Genomic DNA, 18,871 nt, shown 5'->3' with positions numbered 1-18,871 from the left:
GACATTTTTCAGCAGGTGCATTTTTGCTCGCCGTTTCTCTCCTGTTGGTCCTACGCTCATTTCGCTGCGTTTTCTGAGTTCCTGAGGGTCCAATTAGTCGGGAGCGGGTCGTACAAATCAAATCTGAGACCTGAAATTTTTGGTCGAAAAATGAAGAAAAAGTAAGGCTAACCCCTTTGCATTTTTTGCGAAAATTTTCGCGATTTTGAAAAGTGCTGGAATAAATTAATTGTGGCACTATTCGGACGTTATTTTGCGAGAAAAATCGATTGGGCGCAATCCCAATACGCCGCGATCAACGCATCGAAAGTTACAGCCGAAAAACGTGAACCTGTGTTTTCGACATTTTTCAGCAGCTGCATTTTTGCTCGCCGTTTCTCTCCTGTTGGTCCTACGCTCATTTCGCTGCGTTTTCTGAGTTCCTGAGGGTCCAATCAGTCGGGAAAGGGTTGTACAAATCAAATCTGAGACCTAAAATTTTTGGTCGAAAAATGAAGAAAAAGTAAGGCTAACCCCTTTGCATTTTTTGCGAAAATTTTCGCGATTTTGAAAAGTGCTGGAATAAATTAATTGTGGCACTACTCGGACGTAATTTTGCGAGAGAAATCGATTGGGCGCAGTCCCAATACGCTGCGATCAACGCATCAAAAGATACAGCCGAAAAACGTGAACCTGTGTTGTCGACATTTTTCAGCAGGTGCATTTTTGCTCGCCGTTTCTCTCCTGTTGGTCCTACGCTTATTTCGCTGCGTTTTCTGAGTTCCTGAGGGTCCAATTAGTCGGGAAAGGGTTGTACAAATCAAATCTGAGACCTCAAATTTTCAGTCGAAAAATGAGGAAAAAAGTAAGGCTAACCCCTTTGCATTTTTTGCGAAAATTTTCGCGATTTTGAAAAGTGCGGGGATAAATTAATTGTGGCACCATTCGGACGTAATTTTGCGAGAGAAATCGATTGGGCGCAGTCCCAATACGCTGCGATCAACGCATCAAAAGATACAGCCGAAAAACGTGAACCTGTGTTGTCGACATTTTTCAGCAGGTGCATTTTTGCTCGCCGTTTCTCTCCTGTTGGTCCTACGCTTATTTCGCTGCGTTTTCTGAGTTCCTGAGGGTCCAATTAGTCGGGAAAGGGTTGTACAAATCAAATCTGAGACCTCAAATTTTCAGTCGAAAAATGAGGAAAAAAGTAAGGCTAACCCCTTTGCATTTTTTGCGAAAATTTTCGCGATTTTGAAAAGTGCGGGGATAAATTAATTGTGGCACCATTCGGACGTAATTTTGCGAGAGAAATCGATTGGGCGCAGTCCCAATACGCTGCGATCAACGCATCAAAAGATACAGCCGAAAAACGTGAACCTGTGTTTTCGACATTTTTCAGCAGGTGCATTTTTGCTCGCCGTTTCTCTCCTGTTGGTCCTACGCTCATTTTGCTGCGTTTTCTGAGTTCCTGAGGGTCCAATTAGTCGGGAAAGGGTTGTACAAATCGAATCCGAGACCTCAAATTTTTCGATCGAAAAATGAGGAAAAAAGTAAGGCTAACCCCTTTGCATTTTTTACGAAAAATTTCGTGATTTTGAAAAGTGCTGGATTAAATTCTTTGTGACACTATTCAGACGTAATTTTGCGAGAGAAATCGATTGGGCGCAGTTCCAATTCGCTGCGAGCAACGGATCAAAAGCTACAGCGATAAAACCAGAACCTGTGTTTTTCACATTTTTCAGCTGGAGATCTTTCCGTCGCCATCCCTCTGCTGTTGGTCCCACGCCCTTTTCGCTGCGTTTTTTGAGTTTCTGGGGGTCGAATTAGTCAGCGAAGAATCACATTTATCGCTCGACAATTCAACTTCTACGGCCAGAACACAATATTCTCGCCTTGGGTATTTCAAATGAGGGGGAAGAAAAATCATTACTTCATAGACACAAAGTTTTAGTTTATTCAAGTTGTTATTCTAGTACAAGTGTTCGTGTATCAGTGTATAGTACTTCAGTAACAAGTCAAATTGTTTCGAATTAAAACATGCATATTCACACTTAAAATAGGTACACTCTCACACACGAAATCCGTCGATGATATGAGGAAAACGAACATTACGTCATGTGAAAAATGTGGTATAGGTTAGTTTGGATTGTAGTTCGTAAGTGTAGATTTAGTTCCGATCAGCGTACAGATGGAACGCATTTTCTCAGGATACGACACGCATAATATTGGGTTGTTCCTTTTTGATGCAGCACAAATTATAATAAAGAAAAGAATAAAAATTTTCTTCCATTTTATGCGTCTTTCCTGGATTGTCCGCCTCATTCACAGATCTAGAAATGTCATTCAAATCTAATCCAACGCAAAAAGTTCCCATTGTCAAAACTTGCAAAAAAGAAAGCTCATGGATGTTTTTGGTCGCCATTCCGACGATTTCGAAAAGATACAACTGACAAAATGAAAACTGACTCTGTTTTTCTTATACTTTCTCAGCCATTAATCCCCTGACGTTTTTCTCTCCTTCGCATTCCTTGATTTCTAACTCGTCTGGAAAATCTTGTATAAAGCGATTTTGAGACAAAAATTTGGTACCGATTTCAAGAGACGCTACAATTATTAAATTCACATGCTACATTAACGTCATTGCCATGTAGAACAAGATCGTGCGCAGTCCGTCATTACAGGTGTAAAATTAGTATTTGAAATCTCAGGATCACCATACTTAGCGCTCTCATTCATACTCATTCATAATGTTAATTCTGCTATTTGGAAACATCGAAATTCCTGCTCGCTTGTACTCAATCTGTGGAATCAAAAGTGAAGCAAAATATTTTTAACTGGATTCTCCAACGAATCAAGAATTCTCACAACAGGTAGATAAAAATTGAAATATAATTACTTGCTCGCCGATAACGTGTCCGCTCACCGGATCACATTTTCTAGTAGCCAATTATTGAGAATCATTGAACACTCACCAGGCGCTAAAAGAACACCGTTGCTTCGAAGGATGATAGTAAATACCTATGAAAACGCTATCAATTAAGACTTAAATAACATTTTAAGCGTGCACAATTACTATGCCTATTACATGTGACTCACGTTAAAATTTTTAATTTTTCACAGTTAGCGTGATTCCATCTGAAGGTTGCGAGTCCAATTGACCCTATTCCTTGTGTTTTTTGTTGGACTTCCAACAAAGTCTGCATCTTTCTTCGCCTTCCGAAGAGAACCTTGGACCAGAGATCGTGAATTCAATGCGACTCCGCTCATAGATACTTCATCTGTATACATTTGCATGTACCGTTCAGAATTATGTTCAGTAACTGGGAGAACTATAATTTGTTAATACACAACTAAGAGCTTCATATCGATGACCTAAGTTAACGATATACTTCATCTCCAAAAGCGAGTTGCAATTCATCATAAAATACGAAAACAATTAGCAACTGTTTATCTAGATTGTGAAAATGTTTAACTACCTTAAACAGCACCGTAAAACCTTTCACAAGGTTCATTCTTTCAACTGGATAACCAGTGACGAATGGCAGATTAACCATGTTGTTTATCCGAGCTCGTTTATTCAAGATGGTGTTGTTAATTTTTTTTTTTTGGTATACCGTCTTTTCACCTGTTATGGGCTCATTCCTCTGATAACCTTCAATGTCAGGAGAGAATTTGGCTCTTGTGTTTAACCAGCTTTGCAAGACTCGGCTTTTACTTGTACCAGTTGAAGCATCGGTTTCGTTTTTCGCACCATTTACTAATCCAGTTCGATATTTACCTTTTACAGACATTCGTTACAAATTAAATCAGTTATCATTATCTCGCAACAAAGCGATAAAACAACGAGTTCCGTACATACGAAAAAATCTGGGCTCGTAAGCAAGGAGTATCTACTAAATACATCATCAACACGTCTAATTGTCCGATATTACGATGATACGCCGATGCAGATCGTAATCACTCTTAACGTGTAACGTTTAATTTAAACATCTTATAATCATACGTTGTTACATTAATTTTTTATTGCAAAAAGAATATCGTATCAAACTTGTGTACAAATGCGGTGTGCCAATAGATATGACCTACATAGTTGTTCTGCGAGTACTATTAAATATAATTCCCAGATCAAATTATACATGCAGTCGAGCGGAAACCGAGAAACGTTGTATCACAACTCAGAGTTCTTGGCCTTGACATGGTTCGTTTCTATATTTTCGCTTAAATTAAGACCCTGCCAAAACTTCTCCTCTCCAAAGGCAGGACCATCCTTTATACTGATTTCTTTCGGCCCTCCGATTTCTAGGTGGAAAAATCTGTCCGAAGATTTGCTCACCTCAGGCCATTCAATACCGATATTTGGAAAGCTGGAAAAGGAGTAAACATTTTGAACATTTAATAGTAATCATCGCTCCGTGGTAGAATTCCCGGAGTGGGACTCACCCTTTTGTGGCATACGACACCCAGAGATTAATCAAAAGATTTCGTATGTTCCGGTCTTCCGGTGTTGTCGATGAATTAAACAATTCCGATGCGGCATCGAACACGTACGCAACGTCATCCGCGTGACTGACACCTGAGAAAAGAAGGGGAATGCATATGGGCCAAGAATTATCAACAAATTATGAACACCTTATCGGAATTACCGTTTGCAAGAAATGCCACATCGAAGTTTATCATTTCGACCTAATTGAGGTTTAAAACCAAATTGTTTTCGTATTATTACCGCCATAAAAAAAAAATTTTAATTAAACAATATTTCACTTAAGTTATCTATTTTTTCATAATTTGTCCATGCCGATAACGATATGAAAACAATTCGCGTTTAAGCCTCAATTACGTGGAAATGATAAACTTCGATGTGGCATTCCTCGCAAACGGTAAAACGGTGAAGGTTCAAACTTAGTTAACTTTTCAATCTTAGTAGACGCGACAAGAGACAAAAATTTCAGACAAATCTCAGATTTTTGACGTTCCGTTCATTTGTTGATAATTGATGGACTGACCTATATAATGTTCCTACTAAGGTACCTCTTTTCGAACAAATTCAATCAAAACTTACCGAAATTCTGTGTATTGCCGGTCATTAATTCGCTCAGACTGTGGACCCCCCTGTATGTGAAATAATAAAATCTCACGGGAGTTTGATTGCCCCGAGCTTGAAGTCTCGCAGCCCTGATACTATCGGCAACAAACAAACGATCAGTAAGTAATTTCACGATTTCCGTGATGGTGGATACCTCGATTGGTTTTGTTCCCAAGTAGTATTGCTTTACCAATTTAGAAATATTGGCGTGTTGAGCCTTCGGTGCGGTGTAATTGAAATCAAGTAGATGAGGTGCGATCGATTCCCAGTTTTCATTCAAGTCTGCAAGAAGCTCCTCGCTGGTCACAAAATCTGTGCAAAATATGTATATTTAAAAAAGTATGCTCATGGTATACACAACTCCTTTCAATTATTTATGGCTCATGTACCAGCAGCTGGGTAGAGGCCTTCCTCGCTTGTAACGCCCGTGATCCATGCAACGTCCTGCACTTCACCAGATTTTATTATATCAATGGGAGATCGATCGATAAACGTAAAATCACTGCCACCTTTCTCGACTACTGGTCCAAAGGGACTGAAAGGGTTGAATAGCCACGGCTGGTGAAACGATAACTTCGTATTAGTTCAAACAGTCGATTACTCCGACAGTGTTTCAAATTTTTTTTTTTTTTTTTTTGCTCAACGATCATAGCAGAGTGTCGTTACCACTTACCATAAATTCCCCAACGGCTTGCACGATCTGATATCCAGGACGAGTTTTCAGACATTCCACCATGTCTTGGACATCTCTTGACGGACACCCTACAATGGATGCCAGTTTTTTCGCCTTCATAAGGGATCCTTCTGTCTGCGCCCAGCAATTCAACGCTGTGCCACTCAGCGAAATTCCGGCTTCAAACGTCGGTATGCGTATGTTTAGTACATTGACATCTACATTCGGCTGGTTCATTTTTTAACTTTGTTTTCTTTTTAAGGTACGAAACGAAAAATTTGGGACAATTTTTTTTCAGTACATGTCACGAATTTAGTCGCTCATTAAAAAAAAAAACGGAAAAAAATGTTAGAAAATGAACCGCTCTAGTCTATGCATATCTTCATCTTCACTCCTAAACTTTGACTCTGTCTAACCATTAAACAATCCTGAGGTGAGATTCGTTAAGTAGTGATAATGCACGCTAGCCCCGCCAGAGCTATGTCCTGCAATGGTAATCTTTTCCGGATCCCCACCGAATGACTCAATGTTGTCCGCAATCCAATGCAAAGCAATTACTTGATCCTTGAGACCCATGTTCCCGGGGACTGTCGCATCCTCCGTACTAAGAAAACCTGACGCATGTGATGTAAGAATTAGCGATGTGCCAGTATCGTAATAAAGAATACTTAGTAAGCTACAATCAGCTCACCTAGTGGTCCAAGCCTGTAATTAAACGTAACCAGAATAATGTCTTTGTTGAGCAAGTAAGTTGGCTTGAAACTCATCGGGGACCCGAATTGAAACGCGCCTCCGTGAATGTAGACAATAACCGGTAGTAACTCGGCTGGATCCATAGTTGCCTTGAAGTGGTGTTCGCACCGACCCGCCGCGTAAATATTCATGTAAAGACAATCCTCGGAGCCTTCGACCTTGTTGGCAGGATCCATAGGGAAGTGAGTATACTGCAAACATGGCAGCCCGAACCGTTTCGCCTTCAAAACGCCAGACCATGGCGAGAGACGCCTGGCGACCTGCGAAATTCGTATCACTAATTTGGTCCGATGATATAACTAGGTAGCACACTTATCCAGAGGCAACTACTGTCGTTCGACTGCAAAAAGTCGACGGTTCGTCCCATTAAAAAAACATCGACGTATTCTTGGCAAAAAATAGACCAAAGGTCGGCTATTTTTGATTGATCATAAATCATGAAAAATCTGAACTTAAAGTTGACATGCTTATGTCAATATTTATGGAACGTGAGTGATACTTGATGTTTACGAATGTCCTCTGAAATGCCAAGTATTAGAAAATTCGACTAGACAACCCGTTTTCACCTTGTGTTTACTACTGAAAGTCAAGTCAAAAGTTGTTGACGTATTTCATATAGATAATTGTTTACGTGGAGCGTATTCATACGTCGAACGAACGTCAATGTCTGGTGGCAGATAGACTGACAAATCGTTACCACATACTTGACACTAGCCGACTATTAGTCCACGTAATTAGTCTAGTAGCAAATTACTGCCTTTTTTCTTGAATGCTCACACTCAACTAACTAGCTAATAATAGTTGACGTCAGGTGTTGAATTTATCATGGCATTTCAAAGGAGATTCGCACAATCTAAGTCAGTGTACAGCCAACTATAGGCTCGTAATATACTGGCTATTAACAATTGACTTGAAATAGTTTATTGAAAACTTCTGTCGATATTAAGTCAACTAACAGCCAACAGTGTGCTACCTGGGTTGGACACGTCGAAGTTGACTCTACTCGACACTTACCCGAAATCGCAACTCGCCGATCGGTGGTTTGGCGTAAGGTATACCTTCGTAGGCTTCTATACGCTTATTGTTGCTCGATACTTTGAAATAGCCTTCTATCGATCCAAGTGGTGTAACAACCCTTGGGTATCGTTCCTCGATTTTGACGGTGAGACTCGAATGACAGTCGAAGAAAACAATGAGGTAAATTGCAGATATCAAAAAGAGCTTCATCGTGGTCTTGCAGGGTGTCGTCTTCTTCATTGTGACGCTCTACGCACAATTATCGACTGATATGTTTAACCGCGATCGCGTCTGCCTGTGCCCAGTTTTTTTTTTAATTCGGCAAGAAATGGTATAACAACATGTTATTAGTATTATCTAACACTGATCAAAGATAACTTGGTTCCATGTGGTCAGAGAGGGTATAATTTACTCGTCATCTCCGTATAATATTCTACTGAATGTAAGTAAGCAAGACAACCAAGGGTCTGACAATGTCATCGCCTATTTGCGAGAAATCGTAGAGTACATTTAGAAGATTCTCGGGTTCACAGCTTAATGTAAAGTAATTTGACGTAAATAAAAATATGTAAAAATTATTTTAATTATACATCCAGTTATCAATTTCTTCTTTCGTACTATCATTTATACCCGTGATCTTGTTAAGTCTTATACATATTGTATATTACGTACGCTATGTTCACGTGCACTGAGTTACGTGCTTATCATATACTAATTTTTGTAACTTGTACTATTTGCCAATACGTAAACTGCTCGTATCTTTAAGTGCACCGAGTCATGTTTTATGAGCCGGTGATAATCGGTAACGCTCGATCGCGTAAACGGTGACGGATTTGAATTAATAGAAGTCAAGTAACACGGCTAGGACTGTAATTGAAAAGTATCGAATATTGTGCAGGCAAACATAATAGTAGTTACCATAGGAAAAACGGCGAATAATATATGATATTGTAACGAACTCGGCGTTATACAATGAAATAAACAGGTTCGTGAGCTTATATGCAGCGAATTATCATGCAGCGAAAATAAGAGATTAGAATAATGCTTTTTATTAGAAATGCGTGTTATCAGTTTAACAACCGAAACAACACTGTTTTTACAATAACATTGGTTTACGCAGTAACCTTATTCATTTTGCAACGTATGAAAATACGTCTTTTACCTACGATGACTATGCTTAGATCAGAAAGGGTGGCAAAACGGGTGATTTCACCCCTTATAAAAATGCATACATTAACTATAAGACAGCGAATCGCAATATTACCTCTAAATTAAGTTTCAAGTACATATTCTTACAATGTACTATAATTCTAATGTATATATTTCCACATTGCATCAAGCTCTTGATAAATCCACATGTATTACAAACAAGATGTCCCAAAGTTTCGTATTTATTTCCACCGCTTTTTCTACTTTACCATGATATGAAATTCTTACATCGACCCGTCCAAATTCAACGACAGAATTTCGTCGCGATCTTTTGCGATGAAAATGCGCCGTAGGTTTTATCGCCTTTTCGAACACGCGAATACTGCATTCAAATTTTTCACAGTAACGCCACGCGTGCCCGAAAATGTAAACACACAAATTGCGCGATATTTTATTTGGCTGATACTATTTTTCGCATGCGTAAAGTGGAGTCAAGTTTAATTATATTACAATTTACCACGGCTAGCGTTATCATTAGCAGACAAGCGAGGGAATATTTTCAGCTCCTTATCAAATCCGCAACGAGTAAGATTGGATCAACGCTGGTTATTCCGCCGTCGACTAGGTTAGGAATTGTTGACATCAACCGTCATTTGCGTGCTTTTGTGTCATTTTTTTTGGGGCTAACACATTCTGCGCCTTGTTAATTACTGCAATAGCCATGGATTATCCTGCTACTCAAGTGTTCGTCAACGAAGATGACGATAAAAGTGAGGATGATGAAGATGATGCTGCTACGCCTCTGCGAGCAGAGAAAAATATCAAAGTTAGCATAATTCGTGGATACTAAAACATCAGACTCGTTACTTGTAATATAATAAATTTTTTCACATATACTGCAAATTTCAGATTGGAACGCTTGTCGTCGATTCAGATGTCTATCCCGTTTGTCGAGGCTTCAACAAAGTCGGCAGAATTGACTCATGCGGCATTGTCATTGGTCACGATGTAAGTTGATGGATAATGGCAAAGAGGCGTCGACGAGCAATATCATTCATCTCCTTGACTCGTTGTGTCTTTTTCCCTGTATTCGAAATAACATTATACTTGCTTGAAAAGTAGAAGAAATTATATAATTACCGAGGATTTCGCACTTATTTCAAAGTGAACCTTGGTTACGTGTGTTTTTTGTTTATTCCCTGAGACGATCAGAGACAAAACTGATTTTTATTATCACTGTACATTTTTTTTGTTGGTAATCAACACTTTTCGTTGTAAACATTAATCAGTAAGTATATTTAGTGTTTGAAAAATTATTTGTTTCACAAATAGGTTTAAACAAATTAATTGGCAATTGCATTCAAAAAATTTTACATATTAAATATGCAGCCCCTGCCAAGCATAGATTTACAACTCGATTTTCTTGTGTTCCTCAAAATTTTTTGACGGCATTACGTTTTCACAAAAATTCAGGCTATCCCAAAATTTCTTCTCTCCATAGTTCGGTGTGTACTTCACACTGAATTCTTTCGCTCCTGCAATGTACAGATAGGGAAATTCGTCTGTCGACTTGCTTAAGTTGGGCCAATCGATACCAACATTGGGAACACTGAAACATTTAGATTATCCGTGACGATTGGTTTGTGCATTATGCACATATGTATAAGATTATCAATATTTTTAAAGGTATTAAAATATTGAATATGAGACTAAAGTTGGTCTGACGAATGACAATGTGACTAGCCTGTAGAATAGAGCAGAATTCTGGGAACGAGACTCACCCTTCAGTGGCATAAGTTACCCAGAGATCAAGAAGCTTCTCTTGCATATCCCGATCTTCTTGTATTGTCGTGGGATCGAAGAACGATTGCATTACGTATGCAAGATCATCTCCGTGAGAGACGCCTAGTAAACGCAAGCAAGCAACGGAATAAGATTGATCTATTTGTCCAATGAACATATATCGATAACATTTCTATGTAGCACAATCAGCTAATTACCAAAGTCTTGAGTACTACGACTCATCGATTCACTTAAACTGTGAGCTCCTCTGTACGAAAAATAATAAAATCGTACAGGACTTTGGTTGACCCGAGCTTGAAGTCTTGCAGCCTCGATACCATTGTACACAAACAACCGATCGCCAACCATTTGTACGATTTCCTTGACAGTAGATTTGTCAATTGGTTTTGTTCCCAAATAATGTTGCCTTATTAGTCTAGCAACATCTGACCGTTCAGATTTTGAAACCGTATAATTGAAGTCGAGTAGATGAGGCGCAATTGATTCCCAGTTGTTGTTCAGCTGTTTGAGAAGCTTTTCATTGGCTGTAAAATCTGTGCAAAACATACATACTCAGGTAAATAAGCTCACGGTTTTGATAATTTATTGCTCACTTACCAGCAGCTGGATAGAGGCCCTCCTCGCTTGTAATACTCGTGATCCATGGAACGTCCTGCACTTGTCCAGAATTTATTATTTCAATGGGAGACCTATCAATGAACGTAAACTCACTTCCACCCTTCTCGACCACTGGTCCAAATGGAGTAAAGGGGTTGTAAAGCCATGGCTACGAAAAGGAAAAATTTATTTTTGACCAAGTCCAACGATCGGTCGCTTCCCTGTTTGGAATATTTTTAATAATCTCAAAACTCTTTCTTACCATAAAATCCCCAACAGCTTTGGCGATCTGCTGCGCTGGTCTGGTTCTCAGACACTCCACCATGGCTGGAACATTTTCTGACGGGCATCCCACGATTGTTGCCAGTTTCTCCGTCTTTTGCAAAGCTCCTTCTGTCTGCGTCCAGCAATCCAATGCAGTCCCGCTCAGTGACATTCCGCCTGCAAACGTTGATATAGATATATTCAGTATAACGTGATCTACCTTCACAGTGACAAGGAAGGTATCCCACGTTGGTCTCTCCGATTTCATTTCTTTTGTAATATGTCATAGTAGACTAAAACCTAAGCGACACGTATTTCTTTTTACCTGCCATTAAACATTTTAAGGGGGTGAAACCACCCTCCAAAGTAAGGCATGTCAAGGGTCGATTTGGCAGTTTCACCCACAAGAACATAATATTTTTTAACTAATCCAATTGAAGAAGTTTTCTCATAACGAGAAATGAAAAAAGTAATTTTCACAATTAGTAAAAAAAAAAATTCCAAATCGCCCCTTGACATGCCTTGCTTCGGAGAGTGGTTTCACCCGCTTAAAGTGTTTAATGGCAGATGGGAAAAAAAGTGTCGCTTAGTTTTTAGTCTACACAGCATATTACAAAAGAAATGAAATCGGAGAGATCGACCTGGAATACCTTCATTGTGAAGTGACGTACCCTTGAACAAGCCTGCGCTGAGATTCGTGAGGTAATGGTAATGCACACTAGCTCCCCCGGCGCTCTGTCCGATAATCGTAATCCTCGACGGATCCCCCCCGAAGTGTTGAATATTATCGGCAACCCAGCGTAGCGCCATTACCTGATCCTTGAGCCCCATATTTCCAGGGACCGTCGCGTCCTCCGTACTCAGGAAACCTGATAATAAACATAAGTGTAATAGAAAATTCTGATACTTGTTATACTTGTGTGTGGATTAAGTTATGCAGATAACAAATTTGATGGAATTTTCTTACCGAATGGTCCTAGTCTGTAATTAAAGGTAACCAGGGTGACCTCTCTATCGAGTAAATACTTGGATCTGTAGTCGGATCCGCTTCCGAATTGAAATGCGCCTCCGTGAATGAAGAATACAACCGGAAGCAAGTGGCTTGGCTCGATGGCTTTTTTATACCGATCATCATCCGCAATCGTGGTGTAAATATTCATGTAAAGACAGTCTTCGGAGCCGTTGACCCTCTTGGTATGATTAACGCCGAAATGATTGTACTGCAAACAGGGCGGTCCGAATCGTTTCGCCATCAAGACTCCCGCCCAGGGTGAGATGCTTTTTGCGATCTGCGAAATTGTAATTTTCATCGTAAGACTACTATCAAAATATAACACATCAAACAATCCAGCGAAACTGCATCCTCACCCTGAACCTCAGTTCTCCGATCGGTGTTTCAGCGTAGGGGATTCCTTCGTAGGCTTCGTATCGCCGACCGTTATTAGAAATCTTGTAATATCCTTCGATATACCCCAGAGGTGTGACGACTCGTGGAAATAACCCCTCGACTTCCTGGCTTAGACTTGGATGACATCCCCAAAGAAGGGTCAAAATAGTCCCCGACATGACCGCGAACTTCATCGTTTCGCCTTTTCAATTCCGTCTCTTCAACAGCAGCGCTTCCAAGGTGCTACTAGAATCGCAAATGTTTAGGCTCTGCGAGAATTGTGCGGACCGATCTGCATTAGTTCAATTTATCGATAACTTTATCTAGCCCCAGGCTTGCTTGTATTAATCATTTATGCGTCTGCATATCATTATGTTGTAGGGTAAAGTCAGGCGCATTAGCGTGGCAAATGAATCGCCCCGTAAAGATAAAAACAATATTGTCTTCTCAGCAAAACTGATATAGGTATGACTTGTGTAGTTGCATTTCCATTATCTACATATGCCTCTGTCAAAGTCCGAGCAGTCAATGGTCAATTGATTTTTCCAACGTCAGTGATTGTGTAATCATACAATATCGAACATTATCTCTTAATTGGCATTCCAAATTTATGCTGAACAACAATCAAGCATTCGCATATTCCCTTTTTCTTCGTTTTTTTATATAATGAGATAAAAATTTATTGGTATTTCCATTTTACAGACAATATCGAAAGAGCACGCCGAAATCGAGGCGGGATTGGGCCCAAAATCGACCTTCATCTCGGATCTGGGATCATTGAACAAGACGAGATTAAACGATGTAATTAACACGCTGTTACTCCATCTTACCAATACCACTCTACAATCAATTGTATAAATACAAGCCTCTGTATACGCCGAAGTAATCTAATGTCTCATTTCCATATCATATCTCTGTTAGGCAGTACTCCGACCTGGGAGATTGTACCAGCTGCAGAATGGCGACGTTCTCAGGTTTGGTTCTGTGCGAGCAGTCTTTAAGGTGGACCAGAGCAGAGGCGGTGAAAATACCTCGAAGGAATTCGTCGTCCCCGAAACCCCGGCACTGACAGCAAAGAAAACGCCTCCGATCATCCCGGGCACCCCAGATCTGTCCTTCGTACGATCCTTAAATGATTCACTCGATCCACAGTTTAAATTGCCGTGTAAATAAACAAAATGTCAATTCTTTCCTATTGCAGGAGGATGTCGTGCAGGACAAGTCGACTGACGTAAACCGCGCCAGCGATGTATCTCTGGTCGCGGGAACTCAGCAGGGCGGAAATACGACACGGCAAATGGATACAGAAAAATCCGACATTCCTAAAGTCAACGATTTAGCAATCAATATCTCGGAATTGGAAACCCAGACGGCTGTGCCTGTATCAAATTCGGACGAGGACGAGGACGAAGAGGAGGAGAATATATTCGACATGATGACGCAGAAGACTGGCATACACGATTACGAAACCCAGAAGTTCCCGGCGGAAAAGGGTAGCCCAATCGTTAAATCGCAACGTGACATCCACGACATAGAAACGCAGGAGTTTTCGGTTGACGAAGGGCGACCCAACGCGACCAAAAAGGCGGAACCTCTTCGGACATCGATAAACGACCTAGAGACCCAACAGTTCTCTATCGTCGAAGGTCGATCTCTCTCTGCCGATGACGCCGAGCCACATTCGCGCTCGATCAATGACTTAGAAACGCAGAGGTTCCCGACCGTTGCTAAGTCGAATTCGCATTCGATAAACGATGTACAGACAAAAAGGTGCCCCGCTAATCGCACAGCGATCACGCGCGATGGGGACGACGATTCCGAAACTGATGAGGAAGGCTTGTTCGAGGATAGCGGCGGTGGAATCATCGACATGTTCGACGCTCCGACTCAGCTGGTCGGACGCCCTGATAAGGAGAACCGGCCTCGACACAGTTACCTGGAAACTGAAAGCAAGGAGGACGTGGGCGAGGTGACTGTCGAAGAAAAGCGTCAGCCTGACGATGAGGCGGAAATAACGCGACGTGAAGAGGAATCTAAAAGAGGGGATGAAAAAACTTCCGTGGAACTGTCACGTGAGGATGCAAAACCAAAACCAAACGACAGCATCGAAAGTAAATTGAACAATATGTTCGACGACGTGAACGATAGCGGTGCGGAAGAACCGACACAAATGCTGACCCAGCATCTTGAAAGGATTTTGGAATCGACCCAGATCGAGGAACCGGATATTGAGGATGATAAATTGGAAATTACTGGGAAAGATGACGATGAGGAGGAAGAAAAAAACCGACGAAAAAGCGACGAGATGAGATCGGACGAAAAAGCAACGGTCTCACGACGGAAAACCCTGAGTACGCCAGAGATCTTCGCGGACCTGCCGCCAATCGACATTCTCAGGTGGTCTGCGAATGACTCGCGATCTACGTCGGAAGAGTCCGACGCAGTTTCGTTGGATCTTATCATGAGCTCAAAATCAAGGCGTAGCAAGAAAAGTCGGTTAAATTCATCGGAACTCTCCGAACAGTCCGAGAACGTCAAACTGGTCGATGCGAAGAATTCGAAAAGTTCAAAGCCAAGCAAACCCACGTCAAAGTCAGGTCCAAAAAGCGTAAAAGTTACAAAAAATGAACAAATTGTGAAAAGCCCTAAAGCAAATGGGACCAGTCTAAGGGGCAGCACTCGAACTAAACCGAAACCGGTGAGTACGCCACTCGAAATTAATGTAAAGGTGTCACATTCGGTGGAGGAAGAATCGGTAAACGCCGTAAAGAAAAGATTGCCGCCAAAGAAACGGCGTTTTTCAAATTCCCTACTTTCGGCAGCGGGTACGCCACCGTCGTCGCCGATAACTGAGGTCGCTCAATCGCCGAGAGCATCGACGAGGTCGAAGACGAAAAATAAAGACGGATCTTCTGAGCCGAGCAAAAAGTCTTCGTCGATCGTTGTTCGTTCGGTAAACATTAGCCTCGGCGATGAGCTACCTATTGGGTCACCGGAAGCTAAAATGCCGTCGAGCGCGACGATAAAAGTAAATTCAGTAAAACCCGAGTCGCCTACTCTGGCTTCGCCCGTTCTTCGGCGGGGCGCGAGGTCACGGAAAAGCGATACCGGCAGCGAACCCGAGCCGATGGTGCGTAGCAAGCGATTGCGGAAAAATACCCGGGAAGAGGACGAGCCGTCGAGTCCACCGACGCCTGCCAAAAAAGCGAGGACGAAGATGGCAGAGGAGCGAAAGAAGGAGAAGTCTTCTTCAAAAAATTCTAAGCAGCCAGTGTTAGCTGTGGAAAAACCGTCGACTCCAAGGACCCGCAGCATGCGACACACAGAAACATCGGCGTTGGTCAGTGAAAATGAGAACGCAACGCAGTCAAGCTTAGAGTCTCAAGAGATACAAGCGATTCTGGGAAATGCCAATCGCGGAGGTAATAAAAGTCGCGTTGAACAGATGAGAGCTTCCCGAACTCGCGAAAGCGGTTTGCAGGGATTTCCTCTGGCGGAGAAAAGCTTTGAAATTCCTGTAGTAGTCGAACCGAAAAGCAAGAAAAAAGTCGCCGTGTCCGTAGACGCGTCGGTGAATAAAACAGTTGCCAAAGTTCAAATCACGATGGAAAAATTTGTAAAACCAAAACCGCCACCGCGGCAGCCACCCGCGGTTGCGGATTCTGAAGTCTGTGAAAATGGTCGGAGTTTGGCGCATACTCGTGGTAAAAGACTATTAGCCTCGCGGAAAACTGTGGAGAAGGAAAATTCGACCGAAGAAATTAAGCCGAAGAGAGGGAGGAGAGGCACGGCTGCCGTAACGAAGCGAACGAAGACTTCGAGTTCTGCCTCATCCTCCGAATCTTTGGACGAAGAGATGAAACCGGTACCGGGAGTTTCGTCGCCGCGGAGAGGAAGAAGTTCGATGTTGTCGCACAGCCCGCCAGGCAGGACGAAGTACAGGATACTGTTCACAGGATTGAACGACCCCCAACTCGTGGCGATCGTTCACAATTTGGGTAAGCAACAGTTTTCTACGTGCATATAAAGTTCGCCGGGCTCGATGATGACCTAACGCGGATGCTGGTGGACGAGGCCGAACGTGCAGAGCGAAGGTGACGCAGGGGACTGTGCATACGTGTCTTCCTGCTACCGCTTACGACCGACCGAACGACCTCGAGCCTCTAAATCACAACTCGGCATATAGCATAATAAACGACGATGACGCAAACGCGTCTCAAAAACGTGTCCAGCCGATTTGATGTTCGTAATCATAGAGCGTGTATTACACATATGTATATCTACAGCTGTACGGTACAATGGTAAAACTTTATATTTATCTTGATAATGTTGTTGGGAGCGCAGGTGGCACAGTTACGGAAAAACCGGGCGACTGCACGACTTTGGTGACGGACAAGGTGCGCCGCACGTACAAATTCCTATGCGCCATGGCGATGGCCGTACCCATCGTCCCCATCGACTGGCTTAGGGAGAGTGGGAGGAGAGGTTGCTTCCTCGACACCAGGGATTTCCTACTCGAGGATCCCGCCGAGGAGGCAAAGTTCAAATTCAACCTTCGACGCAGTCTTGAAATGGGAAAAAACCACGGACTCCTGGAGGGCTACACCATTGTTCTCACCCCGAACACCGCTCCGCCTCCGGTTGCCGAGATGAAGGGTATAAATTACGAACTAATCCATGCGACCGCACATTTTTTTTATTAACAAATCAATGCTCGTTAAAGGACAATCTACAAAATCATTCGATTTTTCTGTTTTTGAATGTCCCAGGCGTTTTTAATTTCAATCACGAAAATAGCGGATCTATGAGAAGATATTTTCCATTTCACCAATTGTTCGTTTGACTGCTGCTAGACATATTTTTTTTTCTCTTTATCACACAGGTATAATTCAGGCGTGCGGAGGAAAAGTGCTGGTTAGACCGCCCACAACGTGGCCGAATAAATCTTTGATCATATCACGATCCGAGGACTTGAAAAATGCAAAGAAATATCTAACCAAAGCGCCAAAATCAGTTCGTCTTCTATCCGTCGAGTTCATTCTCACTGGGATACTGCGGCATGAATTAAATTTCGATGAGCACAAGTTAGACGTTGAATGATGAACGGCGATTGCCCAAAATTAACTGATTGTTTATACGTGAAAATCGACTCACTTGATGGTATTACATAAATACTTACTCTAGCTGATCTTCCACATCTTCCGATCAACACTCCGTGAGACATGATTCGGAGTATCGTTTGCACTTATTATTACACTATTATAAATGTCTAGATATATGTATGTATATCATACTCATATCTACGTCTAGTTATTATAGATATCAAAATTATATACGATATTATCGTGTGAAAATTTTTCAAGTCATGATGGATAATATAATTATAGTACAATATTTATGTAAGATATTTTCAATAATGGTGAAATAAAAGAATTTTATTTTAAACGTTTTTCCTTTTATTATTATTGTTTTTCGTAATTACGATTACCGCTCACTTTTGGTACCGTGTTTCCCGTCAGCTCTTCGTATTTATCACCGAAAGTGCGCCTCCACTATCGCGTCAGAGGAAAACGTTGTTTGATAATGCAAAGCAAAACAACAATAAGGAAAACCTGTACAAACAGTCACTTAAGGAACGGCAGCGGCAATATCTCAAAAGTAGAAATTCGCGATAACGCGTATACGGCATGCGGTTTTCGTGCTACGGAACAAATAACAAACCGTGAAACAAAAGAATCCAGGATTACGAAAAGATATAGTTACGTGTGAACGCACGTACACACGTACATTTGCTAACTAATCGTAAGATATGTCGGAACGGATAAGATTGTACGTTTCTTTTCGTCAAGGGACGTGGACGGAGTTGCATTGTGTAAAGTTTTTCGTTTTTTTTTCCCCTCTTCTTTACCCTCTTTGACGAGATTAGACGCCGTCCGGAAGCATCGCGGAATCTGAGAACTCGGCGAACGTATGACTGCAGTGATCGTTGCCGCAGGCATCCGCGGGCGTCGATCCTGTAGACTTCTTCGTAGCCGGGAGATATTCTAACGGCGACACCTGAAGAACACATACGAGTAAATCCCGATAAATCTCTGCCTCCTCCTCCTTCCCCTCCTCTGTCTTGTTCCTTTATTCGCTGGCCGTTGAAGATGGATGCAGAATACAA

General features: G+C 41.8%; 4 protein-coding genes across 4 annotated transcripts in view; 1 reads left to right on the top strand and 3 right to left on the bottom strand.

Moving 5' to 3' along the window:
* Positions 1 to 3,844: 3,844 nt before the first annotated feature.
* Positions 3,845 to 7,945, bottom strand: LOC124219502 (venom carboxylesterase-6-like). The gene is made up of 8 exons (XM_046627129.2): positions 7,503 to 7,945; positions 6,427 to 6,748; positions 6,152 to 6,349; positions 5,736 to 5,914; positions 5,452 to 5,620; positions 5,039 to 5,374; positions 4,420 to 4,552; positions 3,845 to 4,343 (listed from the first exon to the last, which is right to left on the bottom strand). The coding sequence occupies exons 1-8, from the start codon at positions 7,743 to 7,745 to the stop codon at positions 4,148 to 4,150; spliced, it is 1,776 nt and encodes a 591-aa protein (XP_046483085.1). The 5' UTR covers positions 7,746 to 7,945; the 3' UTR covers positions 3,845 to 4,147.
* A 1,112-nt stretch (positions 7,946 to 9,057) lies between these two features.
* LOC124220015 (mediator of DNA damage checkpoint protein 1-like) lies at positions 9,058 to 18,150 on the top strand. Its single transcript, XM_046628355.2, has 8 exons — positions 9,058 to 9,279; positions 9,374 to 9,480; positions 9,564 to 9,662; positions 13,408 to 13,506; positions 13,627 to 13,824; positions 13,907 to 16,703; positions 17,050 to 17,361; positions 17,588 to 18,150. The coding sequence occupies exons 2-8, from the start codon at positions 9,376 to 9,378 to the stop codon at positions 17,803 to 17,805; spliced, it is 3,828 nt and encodes a 1,275-aa protein (XP_046484311.1). The 5' UTR covers positions 9,058 to 9,279; positions 9,374 to 9,375; the 3' UTR covers positions 17,806 to 18,150.
* Positions 9,138 to 12,951, bottom strand: LOC124220017 (venom carboxylesterase-6-like). Its single transcript, XM_046628361.2, has 8 exons — positions 12,687 to 12,951; positions 12,286 to 12,607; positions 11,990 to 12,187; positions 11,317 to 11,495; positions 11,055 to 11,223; positions 10,655 to 10,990; positions 10,436 to 10,559; positions 9,138 to 10,263 (listed from the first exon to the last, which is right to left on the bottom strand). Exons 1-8 carry the CDS (start codon positions 12,897 to 12,899, stop codon positions 10,062 to 10,064), a joined length of 1,743 nt encoding a protein of 580 aa, XP_046484317.1. The 5' UTR covers positions 12,900 to 12,951; the 3' UTR covers positions 9,138 to 10,061.
* Positions 15,515 to 18,871, bottom strand: part of LOC124220016 (S6 Kinase Like) — a 32,123-nt gene continuing 28,766 nt past the window's right edge. The window contains exon 9 of the mRNA XM_046628360.2: positions 15,515 to 18,762. Within this exon, the coding sequence (XP_046484316.1) occupies positions 18,628 to 18,762 (135 nt within the window). The 3' untranslated portion in view covers positions 15,515 to 18,627. The remainder of the gene's footprint in view (positions 18,763 to 18,871) is intronic.

The sequence above is a fragment of the Neodiprion pinetum genome, chromosome 5 (assembly GCF_021155775.2).
Source record: "Neodiprion pinetum isolate iyNeoPine1 chromosome 5, iyNeoPine1.2, whole genome shotgun sequence".
Lineage (NCBI taxonomy): Eukaryota > Metazoa > Arthropoda > Insecta > Hymenoptera > Diprionidae > Neodiprion > Neodiprion pinetum.
The sequence above is the reverse complement of the archived record's forward strand: the minus strand, read 5'-3'. Positions and strand labels throughout refer to the sequence as shown.